This window comes from Sinocyclocheilus grahami, unplaced genomic scaffold (genome assembly GCF_001515645.1).
Source record: "Sinocyclocheilus grahami isolate Dianchi unplaced genomic scaffold, SAMN03320097.WGS_v1.1 scaffold674.1, whole genome shotgun sequence".
NCBI lineage: Eukaryota > Metazoa > Chordata > Actinopteri > Cypriniformes > Cyprinidae > Sinocyclocheilus > Sinocyclocheilus grahami.
Window position 1 is genome coordinate 377,943 of NW_015505853.1, and position 23,427 is coordinate 401,369.

At 35.1% G+C, this 23,427-nt stretch overlaps 2 protein-coding genes across 2 annotated transcripts; one reads left to right on the forward strand and one right to left on the reverse strand.

The window, feature by feature from the left end:
* Positions 1-4,089: 4,089 nt before the first annotated feature.
* On the reverse strand, positions 4,090-6,158 carry LOC107559093 (axin interactor, dorsalization-associated protein). Its single transcript, XM_016242822.1, has 4 exons — positions 5,921-6,158; positions 5,712-5,834; positions 4,804-4,921; positions 4,090-4,719 (listed from the first exon to the last, which is right to left on the reverse strand). The coding sequence occupies exons 1-4, from the start codon at positions 6,141-6,143 to the stop codon at positions 4,623-4,625; spliced, it is 561 nt and encodes a 186-aa protein (XP_016098308.1). The 5' UTR covers positions 6,144-6,158; the 3' UTR covers positions 4,090-4,622.
* A 2,086-nt stretch (positions 6,159-8,244) lies between these two features.
* brox (BRO1 domain and CAAX motif containing) lies at positions 8,245-19,492 on the forward strand. Its single transcript, XM_016242832.1, has 13 exons — positions 8,245-8,357; positions 9,747-9,863; positions 11,535-11,641; positions 11,757-11,853; positions 13,513-13,608; positions 14,571-14,643; positions 14,845-14,950; positions 15,032-15,121; positions 16,136-16,221; positions 16,461-16,542; positions 17,610-17,760; positions 17,854-18,013; positions 18,874-19,492. The coding sequence occupies exons 2-13, from the start codon at positions 9,763-9,765 to the stop codon at positions 18,958-18,960; spliced, it is 1,236 nt and encodes a 411-aa protein (XP_016098318.1). The 5' UTR covers positions 8,245-8,357; positions 9,747-9,762; the 3' UTR covers positions 18,961-19,492.
* The last annotated feature ends 3,935 nt before the right edge of the window (positions 19,493-23,427 follow it).

Below are 23,427 nucleotides of genomic sequence, written 5' to 3' on the forward strand. Positions count from 1 at the left end.
CTCTCCTCGTCTGTCTCACCTCACCTCACTCTCCTCGTCTGTCTCACCTCACCTCACTCTCCTCGTCTGTCTCACCTCACCTCACTCTCCTCGTCTGTCTCACCTCACCTCACTCTCCTCGTCTGTCTCACCTCACCTCACTCTCCTCGTCTGTCTCACCTCACCTCACTCTCCTCGTCTGTCTCACCTCACCTCACTCTCCTCGTCTGTCTCACCTCACCTCCCTCTCCTCGTCTGTCTCACCTCACCTCACTCTTCTCGTCTGTCTCACCTCACCTCACTCTTCTCGTCTGTCTCACTTCACTCTTCTTGTCTCTCGTCTCGTCTCACCTCACCTCACTCTTCTCGTCAGTCTCACCTCACCTCACTCTTCTCGTCATAACAGCCACAGTTGTAAGGGGTTAATATAATGCACATTAAAATACCCAATCAAGAATTTGTATCCTCTATTATATTGTTAATATCCCTACATTCAATAAATAATAAAAATGGACTCCATATTTTCTTAAATCTAGCTTGTTTACCCTTAAGCATGCAGGTGTGTATTAATGGATGTTGCGTGATGATGAAACACACGCAGAATGAATTTGACAAACTGTTTGAATTGATTGTTGACGGTTTATATAAAAACATTCTTGTAAACTAATTTACCACACGTATTTACTAATGTGCCACACATTCATCGCAAATGATTCACTGAATTGCAATAATTTATATATAAAAAAGAAAAAACTCCATTTCGTTCCCAGAATGGGTTTACTCTCAGAAAATCTGCTTGTGTTTCATGAATGAGGCCCATGAATGATTTTTCGTGCAATGCTTTTGGAAACAAAATGGAAAAATGCTCCAATACTCAAAATCCAGACCTTTTTTGTCTTTTTTTTTCTTTGCATATACTGTTTTGTTTGATATTAGAGTAAATTATTTTAGGAAGTGTGTTGAGAGGATGCATCATGTGCGCAGTAAGAGTGTCTGCATCGTGTTGAAATCCTAGTGAAGAAACGGTTTTAAAAATATGTGGCATTGATTTGACGGGAATGAATGAGTTGAATAAAGCTTATTTTTTCGTGTAGGTTTGATGAATGTGTTTACTGGCGAATCCACCGTCATGCGTCTCAACATCTTTCAACAAGAACTCCCATGAGGAGTCAGCGATTTTGCTCTGGACTAATTAATACAGGACATTTGCATTAAGCAATTAATCATGCCAGCATTTCCCTCAAAGAGTATTTAGTCACTTAACACTTGCTGTGCTGAAAATCCTTTCCTAATGGTTTTCCTGGTCAAGTATGACCGGCCTTTTAAATATTGCATGCAAATCTCATTATTATGCTATATATTATCAGCAAATGTTAGATTTCATCTTTTTGTCAACTTGTTTTATTTCGATAGCACAAGCCCTCGTTGATCTGAGCTTATGCCCAGTTTTTGATAGAAAAAAAGCATTACTTGTGGATCATTTTGGCAGTTCACTCAGAAACTGAGGTGCATGAGCTCAGATCAATGAGGCTTATGATCAGTCCGTTTCAAAAATAAATATAAAAGGTGCTAATTAAAGGAAGACGAGTGGATAAAAAGATTAAATCCAGTATTTGGTGATCTAGCATAACAAGAAATCTATAAGCTATTTTTGGTGAGTCATTTTTGACCTGGAACACCACAAGAGTAAAAAGGTACAACAATTATCAATTTTTTTGGCAAGTTGTGATACCCTGTGTGAGAAAAGTCAATAAGTTTTTGTCTAGTAAGTTTTAGTAACATTAACTATAGCATTTACAACAACAAAAAAAGTGATCCTACCAGAATAGGACATGCTTAAAAATATCTGAATGTGCTTGCATTAGACACTATCAAACTTTATTTGAAGAAAGATGCACTTGCAATTAAAAAAGTTTAAAGTTTGCATGGTTTAAAATGTTAAAATAATTGATGTCGCATTGCAAAAGAAGTATTATGTGAGTTTTATATTTGTGGTTAGTGGATCATGCTGATGACTTCATTCATCCACTAAAACACCAGCTAGTTCTAAGAAAACGTTTTATCTAATGCGATTATCTATTTGCACTATTGTGTTTACATACTTTTAGGGAACTTGTGTCTCAACGTCTTTATATACACTGTAAAAAATGACCGTGAATTTAACGGTTACAGACTGTAAAAATGCTACAGTAAAAACCTGTTAAATGGTTAACGGTGAATTCCCCTACTATATAAGGTGAAAAACTGTATTGGACATTAATTTTACGGTAGTATACCGTTTTTGGAAGTGAAATAGACTGTATAATTTACAGTGAATAACCGTAAATTGACATTCCCAGAATTCCCTGCATTACATTTCAAATAGGATGGTTTTTTTGTTGAAATAACTATGTTTCTTCTTAGTATTTTCTTATCAGTTTTGTATATTATGGTTGTGTGTTACACCTAATGTTGTTAAATGAATGTTTATTGCATTATTTCAGTTTCATGTGTGTTACCGTGATGGTGTTTGGTGTTTGTGTGAATGAGACTGTGCACCTTCTATATATGTTATTATCTAAAAGCTGCTTGTGATGGGCTTTGGTTCATCACGTGACTTTCTCATCACCTCCTGCATTTGGTGGTTATCAGTGTATTACAAAGGTACAAAACAGATTTCAGTACTTCAATAAGGTTGGTATATTAAAATTATATCAGTTAATGAAATTATGGTATTTTAACTAAATTTAAGTTAAAACCGTAAAACCTAAAATGTTGCTACCGTATTTTTTACGGTAAAATTCCGGCAACCACAACTGTTTTTTTTTACCGTAAATTTTACTGAAATTTTTTTTTTTACAGTGTAACAAACTGGCTCACATGGGATTTCACTCTGCACCAGTGATGCACTTGCCATAAATCCAGGTAATTCCATGCATTTAGCAATTAATCGTGCCAAGATTTGCCTGCATGTTCTCATTGTCATATATATATATTTCAGACTGAAGTATATTTATAGAACATTCATGATTCAAGCAGCATTGTCATTTATTAGAAATGAGACATTTGAAAAAGCTGTGTAATCATACACGCCATCAAACAACGTGATGTATAAAGTCTTCACAGAAATGCAATACTTTTTAACCATTGTTGATTCCGAGACCCCAACGCTGACATGACATTCAATTCAATTAAACAGCCCGATGTGGGATAGCATCTCCATTCGTTTTTTCCTTATTGAATTACATTTTAAGATGTAAAATTCCTGTGACAAAAAAACTGTAATGAAATAAGCAGTAGTGTCAAACGTCAGAAATCCTTTAGTAAACTTGGTTAAAACTGTTTGAGAAACTAATCCAGAAGTAAGTCATTTCCTCAAACTAACCAGACTGAACTATTAATCATAGAATAAAGTTTGGAGCTAATTACAAAGCTGAATATTACTGGCTTTTCTGAGTCATATTTAATTAAACTTCTGGAATACCTATTAAAGAGTACTGCAAAGCCATTGTGATCTAGAGTATTATAGAATAATTTTAATGAGCCAAACACCATAATATCAAAGAAACGTATGAATGCCTTGAAATGCTACATTAATAATATTAGCCAGCTGATGAGCAGGTACCCAACACTGCTGTGGAAAATCTCAAAAACCAACACATTTAGTGCTGTTCAGGGTTTTCATGTACTCCATGTAGGTAGCATTAGCAAGCAATAGACTTTTCTGTTAAAACAACATTTATAAAGGAATAGTTCATGCAAAAGTTAATTTTCTGTCATTATTTACTCACCCTCATATAATTCCAAATGTGTATGCTGGAATTATTTGTATGCTAATCAAACCGAAGTTATAATGTGTTCAGATTCCGAGCACCATACTGGTTAGAAAATATTGGGTTTTCACTGAATAACGGTTTAATGTTGAAGCAGCACTATGTAACACACATCCTGCGGAAGAACATTCCAACCGGATCTACTTCTCGAAGTGTATGTGTATAGTGATTCACACAGGTGTGTGTTACTCCGCAGCGGTGACCAGGCTACAATAGTCCAAATATAAGTACTTATTATAAGTGTACCGTAGTGATTCGGAATAAGACAAAAACGCGGTTTGGAAGATGAATTCATGATGTACTCGCTCATACATTTTGCAAATTTTGAACACAGGAAAAAGTTACATAGTGCTGCTTTAAGTCTGCAAAGCTTTTGTATGGCTTAAGAAAACGTAGAACATAAAATGCATCGTTTTTATGATGTTTAATAATGGTGCTTTGTCTTAAAAGACTATCAAATTAAATTTCATAACTTTCAAATAATACATAAACAGCATACAGGTTTGGAAGATGAGGGCGAGCGGTTTCTTTAATGCGATAAAAATATTTTAAAAACCAATGGGGAGTTGTGTTATATCCAAGTCATATCCATCGGTTTCCATCAGAACTCATCATACGGAGCATTTGTACATAATTCAGTTTTTGAAATTGTTCAGGTCTCTCTCTCTATCGGATGAAGCACCGTGGGAAATCAGGCTGTGTCCCAAACTTCAGACTGGAGATATGAAGAAAAGTGTCCGATATTGCAAGGAATGTGAGAGGCGATGCACCAAACGTATCTGAGAAACATAACTCTACTGTCCATCAAGTGTTCGGCTGTCGGATCTTTGTTTAGTCTTTGTGCAAAGTCTGGTTGAGGTGCAGGTAAAGTGGTTTCTTTGTCAGGAGGTTGAGTTTTTTCCTCTTGAAGTCGGTCGGTTTCTTGTACCTAAAATCAGATTAATATGTAATCCATAGATAAAATTAATGAATGTAGTAAATGCAACCAACTCTGAATAACTCTGGTACTCACAGTTCTATAACAATGGGACCTGGTTTGATCTCATCCATTTCCATGAAAGCAAAACACTTAGTGCTTGTGAATCTTTTCTTGGGTTTATAGTGTTTGAATTCGAAGAAAATAGCTGCACCTACAGAAGAGGCAAACGCAATAATGATCAACCACAAAAATATGATGAAATATATTTCATACACCATCTCTTGAGTCTTAATGCAAGATGTAGATGAGTTTGTTTCTTCATCAGATTTGGAGAAATGCAGCATTGCATCAGTGTCTCAGCAATGGATCTTCTGCAGTGAATGGGTGCCGTCAGAATGAGAGTCCAAACAGCTGATGAAAACATCACAGTAATCCACACCACTCCAGTCCATCAGTGAACATCTGGAGAAGACAAATCCATCATTAAGATGTTTTAACTTTAAACTGATACTATTGGATAAAATTATGGAGTCCATAATCCATAATAACACTTCCTCCAGTGAAAAAGTGCATCTCCTGTTGTCTCTCACATCAAAATCCAGCCACATATTTGTTTAGAGCTGTTTAAACATGTGCTTGATCTGTGCAGATTTCTCTCCTGATTCACACCAGAACACTTTTTCACTGGAGGAAGACTTATTGTGGATTATGGACTCGCATTTTAGCCAGTTTGAGGTTAAAAACATCTTAATTATAGATTTGTTTCTTACAAAACATGCAGCTTTTCAATTCTCAAGACATTAACTGATGGACTGGAGTGCTGTGGATTATTGTGATGTTTTTATCAGCTGTTTGGACTCTTGTTCTGACGGCACCCATTCACAGCAAGTGATGCAATGCTACATTTCTCCAAATCTGATGAAGAAACAAACTCATCTAGATCTCAGATGGAGCAAATTTTCATTTTTGGGTGAAATATTCCATTAAGAGCAAAGTGAGACCTTTTGGTAGTTTTTCTAGATGTTTCTGGATTTCTACATCCACGCTGAAATGAATATACGTGTCCTCCTTCCGCGCGGCCACTGGCGTGTCCTGAACCGGGTTCAAGTCTATACCGTTCAGATCTGGAGGGTGAAAAGGAAAGATTGAAATGTAAGAAAAATGTCAGGACAGATCTGATATGACAATAACGAGCGCTGCGGAGTTCTACCTTTAACACTGACTGTAATGTACGGGTCGATGCACTGTCCTGCGTCTTTCAGACCGATCTTCTCTATCGTCAACGAGAGCAAAGTCATTCCTGGCTCTGAGGGTAACCGTGGCAACAGCGTACCTGTCAAAGACGTCAAACTTTCATTAAAACTGTAAAAACTGGCACAAATGAGAATTTGTTTGCTTATTGATACAGAAAATGGATCAGTTTCTAAGTTCATCTACCGTTTACTTATCTTAAATTTAATATTGCCGTAACAGAGCTTGGGTTATTATTGCTGAACTAAAACCTGATTTTCTAAAATGATTTTCTTACTCTGTGTTGATCTTCTTTATGCACCAAGAGCTTGTAACACTCCAAAGAGAAAGGAAAAATCGCATCATATGACCCCTTTAATGACTGACAGCGGTCATCTCTGGGAAACAGACTTGCCTTCTGCTCCTCTGTGAAATCATGCGAGTTTGACGACTGCACTGCTTTCTGAAGCTGCCTCGCGAGTCTGATGAAACATCACAATAATTGGTTACAAATGACTGAATGTCTTTTTAATTTCTACATGGAAATACTCATTTTATTTCTATCCACATGTTTCTGTGATTCATAGATCATGATATGGGGGGGGGGGATAAATCACACCACAAGACTTCAAACTAACAACTTGAATGATAACTTTGTTTATAGACACATTTGCAGTCCAGCTAAGAGATGGAATATATACTGTAAGAGAATACATAATAAAAGTCCTTTCTTTATGACAGTCCTGCAGTTGTTGGCACTGTGCTCCACGAACGAATGCACATTAAATCCGTGAATAAAATGCAAAAGTAGAGTGTGAAGAGCAGAAACAGTGAGTGTGTTGTGTCAGCATCGACCTAAATGGCATGAGTTCAGCTCGAGACAGAAACTCCACCCAGCGCTGGAGGGTGCGGCGCACAACAACATACTGCAAACACGCTGACAAACACCCGACACTAGTTATGTACTCAGCGCATCTCATGCATCAACTCGAACGATGCAAGAACACACCAATCTATCGTTAAATCGCAACGTTGTGTAATTGCAATGCATCACTTGTCATGCAAGTTCCATTTATATTGTTTGCAGAAAAAAAAATACGTGCACCTCACTTTTAACCAGCTCTGATCCAGAGATCGCCAAAAATAAGTGTTTATTTTGATCAAACATACGCGACTTACATGTGATACTCATCGATGGCTTCCACCAGCTGCCCCCACGAATCAAAGTCCGTGCCCTTTTTAAAACTCGCGTGCCATTTCTGGACGGTTTTGGTGACATCTGACATCTTCTCGGGTTGAAGTCAGGCGAAAGCTCCGTGCTCTGACATCGCTGGTGAAGTTTTATCTCCAGCGCCGCATTGCTGTGCAACGCACTGGGCTCCGGATGCTCCGGTGGCACCGCCGCACACCGACACAAGCCTGATGCGAGTGCAACCGAATTACATGCGACTGCGCCGGAAGCCGCGTCCACCTAGCGACGTTTACAAAATAAAAGTCCTAATATGCGCTCAACAATAAAGTAGACGTGAGGGATAAGAATTCACGAGACCTTTGTGAAAATAGTGTAATTAGTGACTAATAAAGCGCTATATAAATAACATGTTCTTGTCTTAGTCAGTAATAATGTGTGATTAATTTCACATCCAATGATACTTAACTGTATCACACTAATAAAACACAAATGAGTTAAAAATATATATTTTAACTTTTATTACACAAAATAAATCCTGTAATGTAATGTAACATTTTAAAACTATTTATAAATAGCTAATTAAATATATATCAACTGAAATGCAATATTTTATTTCAGCTAGTTGCCTAGGCAACGTTTCTCATTATTATTTAGTTGGAAGTAAAACTACTAAAACGAAATAAACTAAAGCATAAAACTATACGGACGTATTTAAAAAAAATAATAACAACAACGACAAAACACAACAAAATTTAAACTAAATAAAATTAAAATGAAAAGCTATTTAATTAAAAAAAAGTTCTCTATAACCATAATGTACATCTCTATATTACCATATTAGAGGCATCAAGCTCTAACGTAAGCGAATATTGGTTAATTGTTAGATTTAACAGGTTTTTTTATTTATATATTGTTTTATTTGTTTAGTCATTCTGACTTATGTACGTCTTAAAAAAATAAAAAGGTGTATGCATTTCCTTTAGACTGTCTGTACTCACATATACAACTTGTTTTATCGCACATTCAAATTATAAACTTCTTTTTTGCATAAACACACCCAGTTATAAAGCGCCACCAAAACACGCGCCAAAATATGGGCGTGACGTCACCGCCGGAAATGCGTCATACAGGAAGAGCGTTCATTGTTTTGGCCTGTCCTGCTGGTCTACATCTCCGGACTCTCGCAGATCACAACAACAAACATCTGCCAGTCGACGCTTCTCTGGTACGAAGACCAAGTCTGTTTCGTTGAAATCGAGTGTTAAGCGTGTGCTGTGAGGTTTGAGCGTGCTGTGTTTACAGCTGTTGGATAGCGAGTCTCTGACTCGGTTGATTTCTCTCAGGTTTGAATCGTTTTATGAACAGCAGAAAGATCACAGAGCAGTGTTTTCATCTGTAGACGAGAAAGCATCGACAGCAGGCAGTCTGTAACTAGTGTGCCGTGTTTATTCCTGTAGATCTGTGGGTAAACAAGGCCGAGATGTTCAAAATCAAACGAATCTGATCATTCACACTGAAGCGATAAACTAGTTTGATCTTATGATCTGATCTCTCAAGTGTTAAATATTTCTTCTTAATATGAAAATGCACTGCGTAGGATTAATAGATACTGAAATGTGCTCAGGCATTTAGTTGCTTATGACTTGTTGTATATCTGTCACAAGCAGTGTTGGGGGTAATATATTACAAGTTACGTAATCAGATTACTTTTTTCATGTAACTAGTAAAGTAACGCAGTTACTTTGTCAAATAAGTTACTTTTTTTCCAATTTATTGACTGACAGCTCTCCTGTCGCCATGTTACTGTAGCTCTAAAATAAATATGAATATGCATTAATTCATCTCACTCACAAAAACACATTCAGTATTCCTCAAAATGAGTAAAAATAATGCACCTCAGAATATGACGCAAACCTGCAATAAAGGATATTTGTGTTGTTTAACATTTAATTATGTATTTAATCCCATTCGATTTGCTTCTGACCTTCGGTGATCCAGTTCAACCGTACTAATCAGCACAAATTACTCTAGACAAACATTTGTGTGTCTTTGTTTATCCCTGAAGTGTGTTGAAATGTCTTCTTCTGTATTCTACTGTACTTTCCTTCAGCCTGAGGCGCATTCATTTCACTTTTGGTGTGAAAAGCTTTTATATTTGCCAAAAATATAATTTTTTTAGTTTAAAAACAAACAAGCAAGCCCTGTCCAGATTTAAAAAGTAACGCAAAAGTAACGTAACGCATTACTTTCCATAAAAAGTAACTAAGTACCGTAATTAGTTACTTTTTTATGGAGTAACGCAGTATTGTAATGCATTACTTTTAAAAGTAACTTTCCCCAACACTGGTCACAAGCATTGAAACTAGTTCAAATAACTTCTGTGAAGACTCTCCTTTATGTGGAAATCACCTAATCTCTAGACTTAGTCGAGGGTTGTTTTGGTCGACTGGACGTGTTTTTGTGTTTCTCAAGAATAACCAGTGGTTCTCGGATGGTCAGGATCTAGATTTCACTCTGGACGTTTGGTCGTGATCGTACAACAGAAAATAAAATGTCCTTAAAATTAAAGTATCAAAGTAAAATGAAATTGATGAGCATCTTAATTCTCGTTCAGGTATCTTCTCATCACCATGACTCACTGGTTCCATCGAAACCCTCTGAAAGCCACGGCGCCCGTGTCCTTCAACCTGTACGGCGTGGCATCCAGTCCCGCTGCCAATAAGATCTGCAAGTGAGCATTTTATTCTGCTGTTATATATTCATTGGACACGACCAGTCAAGTTTTAAAACAGTAAGATTTTTAATCTTTTTTAAACATCAGCAAGCCTGCATTTATTTGATCAGAAATACAGCAAAAGCAGTAATATTGTGAAATAGTTTTACTATTTAAAATAACTGCTTTCTTTTTTAATATATTGTAAAATGTAATGTATTTCTGTGATGCAGCGCTGAATTTTCAGCATCATTACTCCAGTCTTCAGTGTCACATGATCTTCAGAAATCATTCTGATATGCTGATTTGCTGCTCAAGAAACATTTCTGATTATTATTATGTTGAAAACAGCCGAGTATAGTTTTTTTTTTTAGGTTTCTTTGATGAATAGAAAGTTCAGAAGAACAACATTTATCTGAAATAAAAAGCTTTTGTTACATTATACACTCTACCCATTCGAAAGATTGGAGTCAGTATCATTAAAAAAAACATTTGGGAATGTTTAGAAATTAATACTTTTATTTTGCGAAGGTGCTTTACATTGATCAAAAGTGATGATAAAGACATTTATCATGTTACAACAGATTTCTATTTCAGATAAATGCTGTTCTCCTGAACTTTCTATTCATCAAAAACCTGAAAAAATTCTACTCCGCTGTTAATAATAATAATCAGAAATGTTTCTTGAGCAACAAATCAGCATATTAGAATGATTTCTGAAGATCATGTGACACTGAAGACTGCAGTAATGATGCTGAAAATACAGCTTTGAAATCACAGGAATAAATTACATCTTAAAATATATTTGAATAGAAAGCAGTTATTTTAAATGGTAAAAATATTTCACAATATTACTGCTTTTGTGTCTTCTTTTGGATTTCTAAATTGACAAAAAATGTCCAGATTTTGACTTTGTTTTCCTATTGTTTTCATACTTGCTGATGGTAATGACTGAAAAGTAGTTTGGCAAATAGCGTGCAGGCATTGTGGATAATCGACCAATTGTGGCGTGCGAGAAGGCGGGATCTACAGAGAACGGTCAAAACAATGCAAGAACGTGTACATGTAATGTGTAGCGTCTGGACCAATCAGACACACCATTTTTCATTTGATTTAACAAACATTCCTTATGTCTCTTTTCTGTACTGAGTTAAGCTTTAACCCTTTCCTATACCAACTGTATGTGTGTGTGTGTGTGTGTGTGTATGTGTATGTTAGACCAGTTTATGTGTTTATGTAGTATGTTGGGCCAGTTTATGTGTTTATGTAGTTAATAAAACCTTACTTGTATCACACTTGACGTGGTTCATTGTTTGCTCATAACTGGAGTCACTTAATCATGCAGATTTATGCTACATGCTTTTGTAGACTTGTATAGTAAGGAAGTTATTTCCCTTAACCAGGAAATTAACGTTCTTAGAATTGACAAGACAGTTGACCCTGAGAGGTCAGCTAAATATCTACAGCGGATCTAAAATATTCATAATTAATTATAACTAGTTATGGTTAATTATTCATATTTCCCATGAGCTGATTCGTTACAAATGTGTGAGGACTGTAGAGAGCACGTCAAACAAAGCCAAAACATGGATATTTTAGACAATTTAGAAATCCCGTCTGGGAAAAAGAGGATGTACGGTCACCCTACTGTATGATTTTCCTAATATAAATATTAAATCTGTGTCTCAGTGACTTGAGAACGACGCGGGCCCGACTGCTGGACATGTTCACAGATGCCACATGCACCCCAGAGATCATGAAGAAATCCAGTGATGAATATTTTGCTCTTATACAGGGTTTGTGCGCTACTATATTTCCTCTCCGCTCAGATATTTCCGTGTTGCTCAGGCTACATTTTATGCATTTGCATTTATTCTGCTCAGAGATATGTTGTTGTTGTTGTTGTTATAGGATTCATTCTGCCGCTGGATGGAACCACGCAAGAGAATAAGCTCCGATTCATCCAGAACTTCAAATGGACTGACACTTTACAGGGAAATATCGCAAGGTAACTCAGAAAGAGCTGGAACTAGTACACAATGTGGTTTAGTTCAGTGGTTTTCAACTGGTTTCCCTTTTTAGGAAGTTGTGCAAAAGTAAACAATAATGAGTAATACATAAAGCCTTTATATATAATGCATTATAAAAGCATTTTAATGCATTAATTAGGCCTTGTAATGCACCTTATAATGCATTGTTTGATCTCATGAATAATTGTAACCACAGTTGCAATACATTATATTAATTATTTATTCATTGTTGCTCCTGTTACAACTATAATGGATTAAACACAACAAACAGCCAATTTCAAATGTAATCTGCAGATATTATAATGCATTTTAACTTTGGTTACAATTTATGAAAATATGCAATGCATTACCATATACATTAGGGCTGTCAAAAAAAAAATCGAATTTCGAATATTCGTCGAATTTAAAATAAAAATCCACATTCGAATGCAAAAACGTTGCATTCGAATTTTAGGTGTGCGTCAGGCAGCCTTATCAGTGGCGCACGAGATGCGATGACGATGGAAGTGTCATTGCATTTTAATGCTTTTGTTAGCCTGTCCAGTTGAAGCCACTAGATGCGGCTCTGCTACGTTGTTCATTCAAAATATAGCGGAAAAAGAGAACAATCGGAAGATGTTGTTTACGTCAAAACCGAAACCAAGCCGTTCACACAGAACGCATATTTATCGCATTTTCTAGAAGGACATCTATCATCGTTGCACAACTTGCACTCGCGTCTCACAGAAGAGAGCAGCATGTTTAGAAAGAAGAAAAAAAATCCCACTGCGTCTCAAGTTTTTAAATGAAGAAAGTACTCTTTGTGATTGGTTTTCGGTCAAACTATACATATAATTGTGTAAGCAACTTTATTAATTATATGTGGTTTATATGCATTATTTTAAACATTATGCGAAGATAGTCGTGTTATTTTATTATGCTTTGAAGAAACATGCATAATATTTTGCTCTATTCGCCCTCTTGTGGCCTCAGGAGAGAAGCCAACAGCTTTTTTCCCCCTATCTGAAATTATGCCTTTTAAATTTGAATATTGATAATATTTAAGTAAAAAATCCGAATTTAGTTTTTCAGCCATTTTGACAGCCCTAATATTCATAAAGGCTTCAAGTACACTGACAAATATTGGTGTAGGATTAACTTTGAAATTATTTTTACTCTGAAATTGCTTGTAAATTTCACGAAATAATTACAAAGAAATGGCAATTTAATAAAATGTGAAATTTTGAAGTAGAAACCCTGAAATCGTATTTTGCTGTAAAATGCACTTCAATAAGCTTTGTTTTATTTACAACTTTGGAAAAAAATATTTTTTTTAGTGTAAAGTGATGCCCAAGAGAAGACAACACTGAAATGCATTATTTATTATATTTATCAAGCAAATTATTAATAACAGAAAACACATTGTGTTCTGAACAAACTGTGCTCGTCCTCACTGCAAATGAACCTGTGTTTTCCTTTCTTATTTTCTGTTATCTTGTGTAATTTAGTTCATGTTTTTTTTTTAATTGAAGGCATGTTATGCTATACGTCCTTATAGACAATGATCTGATTTGATGAGCTGCAAATGAAAATGACAGTTGAGTTTGAAGTAGAATAACATGGTTTGATGGGAATAAAATATGATTTGTGTTTTTCAGTGCCCAGCAGGATGCGGTTTTTGAGCTGGTGTCTATGGCGTTTAATGTCGCCGTCTGGTACTCCAAGTTTGCCTCACGACTGGCCGGAAAGGAGAAGTAAGTTACATGTGTTACTGCTCTCTAGAATGATTGGATTCTGTCATTTAAAATATTATATGCTGTGCTTTAGCTTTTAGGCAGTTTGTCCTCTCTCAGAGAAGTTATGTCTCCAGCTGCTAGAGCGGAACACACGTATCTGATCTTGTGAGGAGTTCAGAATAGTTCCACTTTTAAAACCAGGCAACCAATTTCCTACATAGTTGTGCTAGTTTCATGTCTCAACTATGTCATGTTTAAACTAAACATAAAACTATTTTTTTTAAAAAGCTGAAATGGATGTCAGCTTTATTTCTTGTATTTAAAAAAGTAAAAAATGAAAATGAGAAATGTTGCATTGGCGATTAATGTTACAATTACTAAAATAAAAATATATAAATAAATAAAATGATAAAAGCATAGAAAAGTGACTATAACTTAAACTAGTAAATAATTAAATTATAACTGAAAAATCTAACTAAATTAAATTTATAAATGTTTAAATAATACTAATATAACACTGAGTCTTTCACATCACTCCGCTCCTTCTTCCCACGTAATAAAATCATTTAAAAATCATTCAGAATCTAGATATTATTTCTTTGGTAAGTAGGCGTGAAATAAGAGTTGATGTATATAATGTACAGTCAGCTGGTCATTATCACAAATTAAACTTGACTGACTGTGCATTACCCCAGTGTGTAATACATTATATTTAATTTAATAATAATAATTTATGCATTTAGCAGACGCTTTTATCCAAAGCGACTTACAGTGCATTCAGGCTATACATTTATTCCCCAGTATGTGTGTTCCCTGGGAATCGAGCCCACGACCTTTTGCGCTGCTAACGCAATGCTCTACCACTGAGCCACAGGAACACTTGTATGTGTAATAAATTATATCGGAACGTTTAGTTAGATATTTGATCATTCGATATTTGTAGTTTCATTAAAGACGGGTTGTTTTGTTTTAAATTGTAGCATCACAGAGGACGAGGCCAAAGATGTTCACAAGAGTTTGAAAATCGCCGCTGGAATATTTAAAACCCTCAAGGTAAAATTGTGGAAAATGAAAGAAAAAATTCATTAGAGCGCATGCATTACACGCGTTTTTCCACATAGAGTGCCTAAAACCCCTTAAACGTGATAATGCATGGTCATGATTGGCTTACTGTTCGATTTATGGTAATATTTGACTCTGTTACTTGTTTTTTTTTTCGTTCTGAATGTGCTCATGTGGTGTGTTTCCTGTCAGGAGACTCATATTCCTCGGCTCATCACTCCAGCAGAGAAGGGTCGAGACCTGGAGCCGCGAGTCATTGACACCTACATTGTGCAGAGTCAGGCAGAGGCTCAGGAGGGTAAAACACACTGACAGTCATGATCGCTGGAGAACTGCTGCGTGTGTGTGTGTGTGATGGTTCATGTGTCTCTGTTTTTAGTCACCATTGCCAGAGCCATCGAGCTGAAGCACAACGCCTCCCTCATCGCAGCGCTTTCGTTCGAAACCGCAAACTTCTACCAGAAGGCCGGTAGGTTTAGACACACATGCTCTGATCTTGTGTAATGAATCTTTCATTCATTTTCTCCTCTCGATCTAATTCTGCATTAAAAATGGCATATATTTCAAAGCTCGTTTGGTGAATTATCACTTAAATGTTTTTGAAATAATATATTTAATATTTTATATATACTTGTATGTGTTTGTGTGTGTGTATATATTACTAAATTATATTATTATATTACACATTGCCATTCAAAAGTGTAGAGCCCATAAGATTTTTTTTTTAAAGAAATTAATATTTTTATTCATCAAGGATGTATTAAATTGACCAAAAGTGCCAGTAAAGACATTTATAATGTTACAAAAGATTTCTATTTCAAATCAATGCTGTTCTTTTGAACTTTCTATTCATCAAAGAATCCTGAAAAAAAAAATCCACAAAAAAATGAAGCAGCACAAATGTTTTCAGCATTAATAATAATTGAAATGTTTCTTGAGCAGCATTTTTAATTGTGTATATATATATATATGTATGTGTGTGTGTGTGTATATGTATACATATATATATGTCTATCATTTATTAATTCGTTTTCTCATCATTTAGTAATACATTTTGAAAATGTTACAAAACGTTGTATCTTTTATGTATTTTGAACTAACATGAATTGCTTTTTTAAGTTCATGTTAGCTAATGCCTTCATGTTAATAAATGAAACCTTGTAATGTCTTACCATGTAATCTTATTAGATTATATATAAAACATATTTATATAATATGTATATGTAAAGGGCCGTGCTGACCCGAATGGACCTTGATATAAATCATGAAATAAATAAATGCATGGACATGAATATTGATTTGAATTAAAATAATTGTCATGTTGAGACCGAGAGTGCACAGAGACACGTCAGACATCGAAATCATTCATTTCAGATGCAGTTTAGTCATTATGCAGAAATATTCAAGCATTCATCAAGTATTTCATAGTGCTGCATAATGAAATTCTATATTATTTAGAAGATTATGTTTCATGTTTGCTCAGATCACACTTTGAACACTTTGGATCCAGAATGCAGCAGTAAATGGAAGAAATACCTGCAGCTGAAGCAGCACTTCTACATGGCTTATGTGAGTCCCGTCTGAAGCTGAACACATCTGGATGTCTGTGTGTTCATTTGGGATTAAATAATCAATGTTACTAGATCCTTTTAAATTAAATAATTGAACATGCAATATTGAGCAGGACTTTCTGTTCGTTTGAACAATGGAAGACGAGTGGAGTGTTTGGATACGATCACTATTTTCGTAATTTGGTCACACTAATGCAATAAATATCTTGCTGTATGATTTGTTTCTGTTATGTACAGGCACACTGCTATCATGGACAGACTCTTCTCGCGGGTGATAAATGTGGAGAGGCCATAAGATCCCTGCAGGAGGCCGAGAAATGTACGCAAACGATGAATCCCTCAACAAATGATCAGACATTTATTACTATTGTACAGTACAATGTACCCCTTACTACTACTACTACTGTTATAATTACTATTAAAAATTATTATGCACATTTTCTTCTATATTTGTTTATTTAATATTCATTTGATCAAAAGATAAATTCATGTTTTAAAATAAATGTAAATAAATGCCATCATTTGATTACCAGAAAAATTAAAGTACAAATCACAGAATTTCTGAAGATTTTTTTTTTTTTTTTTTTTTTTTTTTTTTTTTAAATAAACAGAAAACACAGAATTTGGTAAAAAAAAATTAAATTCAGTGTCCAGAAAAATGTTTATGAAAAAAAAATGTAATCCAGAAAAATTAAAAGGGAAAAAATAAAACAGATTTCGTAGGGCCATAGGTGTTTTAGTGGACATATTTATTCAGATATATTTTGTAATTTCACATTGGTATTAAATATAAGAAAAGTTGTAAGTTTTGTTTTATTTTATTTTTTATCTCCATTAGAGAAGTTGTAATAGTTCAAATATGCAGTTCATCTTAATGAGCTCTTTATACACTGAAAAAATGGTTTTCACTCAGAAATTGGTAGTAAATCTGAAATTTTGAAGTAGTTTAGTGGACATATTTATTCAGATATATTTTGTAATTTCACATTGGTATTAAATATAAGAAAAGTTGTAAGTTTTTGTTTTATTTTATTTTTTATCTCCATTAGAGAAGTTGTAATAGTTCAAATATGCAGTTCATCTTAATGAGCTCTTTATACACTGAAAAAATGGTTTTCACTCAGAAATTGGTAGTAAATCTGAAATTTTGAAGTAGGAAAAACTGAAATATAGCAATTTCTTGTAAAACGTACTCTGATAATCTATTTTATTTACAACTTTTAAAAAAAACTTATTACAGTGTATGTAAAAAAAAAAAAAAAAAGTTGTATGTCTATTTGTAACATGATGTAGTAATGGTTTTAGTCTGTGATTATTTAGAGCTCTGAATGGTTTTCTGTGTGAAATCCTTCGTTTGGATGGTTGTAATGAATCTCTGTGTCTCAGTTTACTCCCGCGCTGAAGCCTTGTGTAAAGAGTACCGTCAGATGAAGGGTCCCGGCAGCACGGCCAAACCCTCGGAACAGCTCTTCTTTAAGAAACTGGGCACGTTCATCAAAAACACCCTGGAGAAATGCCAGAGAGAGAACAGCTTCATGTGAGTCAAACGGGGGAACACGCAAATGGAGCAGAATGATGGAACGATTCCTAGAGGACTCCTAGAGTTTTCATGGCTGGCTTTCTGTGTCAGTTACTTTCATAAGGTTCCTGCTGAAGCTCCAGCGCTGGAACTAAAGGCCAGTTACGGTTTGGCTGAACCGACTCCATTCGAGCTCCCGCCTCTCAGCGCTCAATGCACGCCTGAAGTCTACGCAACCTTTGACCTGACCAAAGGACCCAAAGAAGACAAGGTGAGGAGAGCTTACATTTCCCACAAATTGTATAAATATATGCAATGTTTGCATTAAGAGCCGAAAACATTTTGAATTTAAAGATCAGGGTAAATTGTACTAAGTACAATTGTCTTTTAGGAAATATATAAGTAACTTCTGAAGGGCAGTACTAAGTGAAAAAGAAAAATGTACACAATGTTCAAAAGTTCTTAATGCATCGTGTTTCTAAAATGTCAAAATATGGGTGAAATAAATTTCCATTGTCTTTCAGCGTAACAGATACAGTTATGTACAAATGAAACAAACATGCTTGATTTGACCTGTACTTATGAAAATATATAAAAGAAAATATGATCATAATAAATTTTTCAACGAACGACTCGTTTGGACTACAACGCATATTTTCCAGGATTTGTGATGTCACAAATATCGACGAATGGGACGAGACCTGGTTGAGCTGCACTAGAGAAGGCAACGAGTGTTATCACTATGTCAGAGACACGCTAGCTTTCCCAAGGCAGACAAACTTAGAGTGGTTACAATCATCCGGGTTTAATATTGATATTGACGCAATATTTACACTGAAGCTCGCAGTCGGCTATGGTAAAAGAGCATAATAGGACCCCTTTAAACTCCTTTTCGGCTTTGTGTTTATATATTAATACATATTTATAATTAATAGTATGCTGAATATAAATGCTGCTCTAAATTGGATTTTTACATTAAATATCTTTCTGGATCTGCTCTTAGTGGGCACCTGTTACCGACTGTCATAATGTCATAATAATCAGCAAAAGGAACCATTTTTACATCAAGCTATATATTAACTTAAGCAGTTCAAATATTAGATTTTTTAAATGATTTTTCCCCTCCTCCAGGCAAAAGCAAAGCACGATGAGGAGATAAAGCCGGTGAAGGAGCCGGATCTGAAGCCGCAGAAGGACACGGGCTGCGTCGTCTCTTAAACTCCTGCTGAAGCAGCGGCAGACAGGTGAAGCATGAAGTCCAGGAGATCTGGAGGAGTCTGTAATCTTCTCTCCCCTGCTCAAATATTTCCCAATATAACATAGTGATATAACAGTGGCGTCTGTCTCGTGCTCAGATTCGGTTTAAGGTGTTTCGTCTACAAACGACAGAAGAAGGGTTGCGTGGCTAATCAGACGGACAGTTAACTCCAATAACCCAGACTGAATCTGAATTAGATGACCATTTGATTTGCACTTGATTATCTCTCTGTAGCACAATATAGATGATTTATTGGGTCCATTGATTAGAGAATAACTTCTTTAGGTCACTAAATTCATCTTTTTTTTTTTTAAAATAATGTTTAGAATTGAACTCTTCACGGTGATGCTGGAGAATGATCCACTGATTTAAAGCAATTGTTAAACGGTCTTTAAACTATATGAATTTCAGAACAATTTAATTAAACAAAGAAAAAAGGTATGAAAAAATATGCTTTGCATAGAGAAAATAAAACCATTTTAAATTCATAAAGATTTATTGCATTATAATATTATTTTCATGACAATTAAGCACATTTTCTTCCAAGTTTCTCATTACTGCAATGTGAAAAAATTATATAAATATATATCTATATGCTATTAATGTTATTAATTATAAATAAATAATTTTATTTGGCATTAAATGTGCTTGATTTTCATTAATATAATATATATTGTATTATATAAGGATATATTTTCATGCATATAATGTCATAATGCAATAAATAGGTGTTTGTAAAATAGGCTTCATGCAAAATATAATTTCATGACTGTTGTGATTTACTAAACAAAAGCAGTTACTATCAAAATACAACAACAGTACTTTTAAGATAAAAAAATATTACTCATTTATTGCACTTAAAATATCTGCTGTATGATTAATATTTCTCAGCGGGAGGAATGAAAAAGCACATTTGTCTTTGGGTTGTTGTAGGAAAAGAACAGAATGATACCCAGTTATAGTTGACTTGCTCAGAGTAGTTCATTAAAACCATCCTCGTCAACTGGGCACAGAATTAAACAGGGTGATGATGTGAAGTGCCATGAGCTTCGGTCTGATTATAATTTCTGATATCAACTTTTACTGGACTTATTTTCCATATGTGTATATATTTACAGTCATTTAAGAAAAATTGATTTGCTTCTGATTTGAAACCTGTGCAAATAATCGAAATATGCATTGCTGTGCTGTACATGGAAACGCAGTTTCCCAGTTGTTTTGCTGGTTTGATTTGATGGGTTGGCTGTTTTTACTGTAAGCTCAACACTGACGTTTGTCTGAAGAATTTCAACCATCTTTGAGTTAGTAAATGTGACACTGGTGCTGCATTTTGAGGGTCACGGTCGTAAAAACTTCAACAAAACTATATGCACTTTCACATCGGCTACAGGTACAGAAATGATCACTAAATGTTTCACGCTTGTTATTTTGGCCCCTGCTTTAATTCATACGCAGCAGCATACTGAAAATGAAGAGTTTGTGTACTTACTAAGGGTAAATGATTGTCAGAAATTTTGCTGTATATTTATTTAACACTATTCTGCAGAGAACAAGACTTTCTCTAGATGACACTCCACGATCACTTTTAGTTTTGTAATTATTTGTTTGGTCATCTTTGCAGTTGTATGGATATGTATTCATCATCATATATACTCACAGATTACGATGTCAACCTGTAACTCACAGTCATGCATTTAATGGTTTTTCCCATTAAAATGTGTGTCAGCTATTTGTTTTGTGGAGCGTTTGTTCTCCAGACATGAATGATTCCTCAACTTGTTTCTTTTTGTAATACTAGCAATACTGATGTCTACGTCAGCAAATATATAGTTCATCTGTCCTGGAACGATGTTAGACAAACAACATCCGTGTGCAAGACACTTACTTCCTCCTGTGATGGTGAAGGGAACTTTCTGCTGACTGTGATGGTGTGAGAAAAAGTATTTTTTGAGGATTTTTTTTTTTTTTTAAGATATTCTCACCAAAGAAGCACAACACAGAGGATTGTGCTGGAAAAGGCACAACATGCACACAGACGTAAGTGTGTTTTATCTGCATTTGATCAACTGTCTATATCTCAACAGCAGTAGGTCAGTATCTCTATTGTTATTCGGCTTTTAGCTTTTTTTTAACCAAGCCTTTATTTAATCTACATACACTTATTGCAGCAGCTGCCCTTGGCAAATACACCGTCACACTATCTCACTAAATATTCAGGTCTAAATTCAAGATTTATGTATTCAAATTTGAGTTGAATTACTGAAATAAATGAACTTTTCCATGACATTCTAATTTATTGAGATGCACCTGTACAATCCATCCAGTTGAATTACACAGTTTTAATGTAAACTAATAAACAATGTGATGCATACTTGGCAGTCATATATAAATGAAACAGCTCAGATTTCTGTAACAGTACTAATAAACAGGTGTGTGTGTGTGTATATATATATATATACAGTAAATGCAATTAGTGTCAATCTCACACTTTTTTACTGAATATTGCATATTTCACAGCTAGCCATATTTTAACCATGTTCATACTTTTTAACCGAATAAATTAAATTGTTTTAACTGTGAAAAGATTCATGGTGATTCTAAGCGATTTGTATAAATGCATTTTGAAAATGCGATTATTTAAAATCAAATTGTTACAATGATTTTTTTTTTGAGTGCAGAAATCTTACCTCTTTCATTTATGTATGACAGAAAAATATGTATAACGTTAAGTTTATTAGTTTTTGTTAAATAGAATTTCAAAAATGTTATATGCAATTCAAACACATAAAGCTTAAATTTAGGCCTAAATTTAAGGGGAGAACAAAACAATGCTTAAATGCTCCTGTGATGTGTATTATCTGTAAAAGAAAAGTCGAAGAAAACAAATCAATAAATTTTTGATCATCTAAAAATCAGTGGTTCCCAACCCTGGTCCCTGAGGCACCCCAACACTGCATATTTTGCATGTCTCCTTAATCAAACACACCTGATTCAGATCATCAACTCATTAGTAGAGACTCCAAGACCTGAAATTGGTGTGTCAGAGAAAGGAGAAATGCAAAATGTGCAGTGTAGGGGTGCCTCAGGGAACAGGGTTGGGAACCACTGATCTAAATGACTCAAACCAGAAATGGTGATGTACAGGTGCCACTGAGAGACGTCAATCCCCGACAGGTCATTCATTTCTCTAGTGGAGAGACTCTGACAGAGGACGACAATGAGGAAGAGGAGGCACAACATCAGCTTCATCAAGCGCCCAGTGCTTCTGACCCGGTCAGTGGGAATGACTCAATAACAGAATAATACAAATTGAATCTCTGTCAGGTATGAAAACAACCAAAGCTTGTTTAATATTTTTTACCTTTTAGGGAAACGACATGGAAGGATTATCCTCAGTTTTGGGGAACACAGATATTCAGAAAGTCCTTGCTATTTAAGAAAAACCTGGAAAACACTTTTATATTGCATATTCATAAAAAGACATGTTGCAGTTTCTTTAATATTAAAAGGTGGTTTAAATGACAGAGGTCAAGATATCTTTACATGCACCCGAATATTCCATTAGTAATCGGATTGACGGCTCGATCTGACTAAAAAGCCAGTCAATCAAAAAGTGCTTGATCCGAATTAAATGGTGGTGTTGACCTAAAATAATCCATTCAACAGGGAAAAAATTAAGCGTGCAAACGCTTTAATCCGATTTTAAAAATACCTTGCGCTCATATGCGCACTGTATGTTTACATAGCGTTTATTTATTTACGTTAGTGGAGGAGACTGAATATTTTTTAAATGTTTGCTAAAAAGCTCTTCTGGTATATATATATATATATATATATATATATATACATACAGTATATGTCATAAATGTTCATCAAGGCAAAATTACACTCCGGTGATATTATTGCAGTGGCTTTCTCCAGTGACTGCACAAAAATTTTGTCGAATAGCCTACATACGTGAACAACCCTTTTGAAGAAAAACAGCATATGCTAGTTAGGTATGTTTTGAAGCTGGGATGCTGGTTTAAGCTGGTCCTTTGCTGGTTTAAGATGGTTCTTTGCTGGTTTATGCTGGTTTATGCTGGTCCTTTGCTGGTTTATGCTGGTCCTTTGCTGGTTTAAGCTGGTCCTTTGCTGGTTTAAGCTGGTCCTTTGCTGGTTTAAGCTGGTCCTTTGCTGGTTTAAGCTGGTTCTTTGCTGGTTTAAGCTGGTTCTTTGCTGGTTTAAGCTGGTCCTTTGCTGGTTTATGCTGGTCATGTGCTGGTCTTAAACTGGTCGGACCAGCACATGACCAGCTAAGGACCAGCTTAAACCAGCATCCCAGCTTCAAAACATACCTAACAAGCATATGCTGTTTTTTTCAACAGGGGACTAAAAAATTAGTAAACATTATGTTTATATAATGTCTTTACTGCAGATTCAAGTGA

What these genes read in the sequence shown, in the direction of transcription:
- LOC107559093 (XM_016242822.1), bottom strand. Translation starts at nt 6,143, where the DNA reads ATGAACTTAGAAACTGATCCATTTTCTGTATCAATAAGCAAACAAATT. An exon ending in CATTACAGTCAGTGTTAAAG is followed by an intron (nt 5,835 to 5,920) that starts GTAGAACTCCGC and finishes TTCACCCTCCAG; the next exon opens with ATCTGAACGGTATAGACTTG. An exon ending in TCTAGAAAAACTACCAAAAG is followed by an intron (nt 4,922 to 5,711) that starts GTCTCACTTTGC and finishes CCTCTTCTGTAG; the next exon opens with GTGCAGCTATTTTCTTCGAA.
- brox (XM_016242832.1), top strand. Translation starts at nt 9,763, where the DNA reads ATGACTCACTGGTTCCATCGAAACCCTCTGAAAGCCACGGCGCCCGTG. An exon ending in TCAGGCAGAGGCTCAGGAGG is followed by an intron (nt 14,951 to 15,031) that starts GTAAAACACACT and finishes CTCTGTTTTTAG; the next exon opens with TCACCATTGCCAGAGCCATC. An exon ending in CCTGCAGGAGGCCGAGAAAT is followed by an intron (nt 16,543 to 17,609) that starts GTACGCAAACGA and finishes TCTGTGTCTCAG; the next exon opens with TTTACTCCCGCGCTGAAGCC.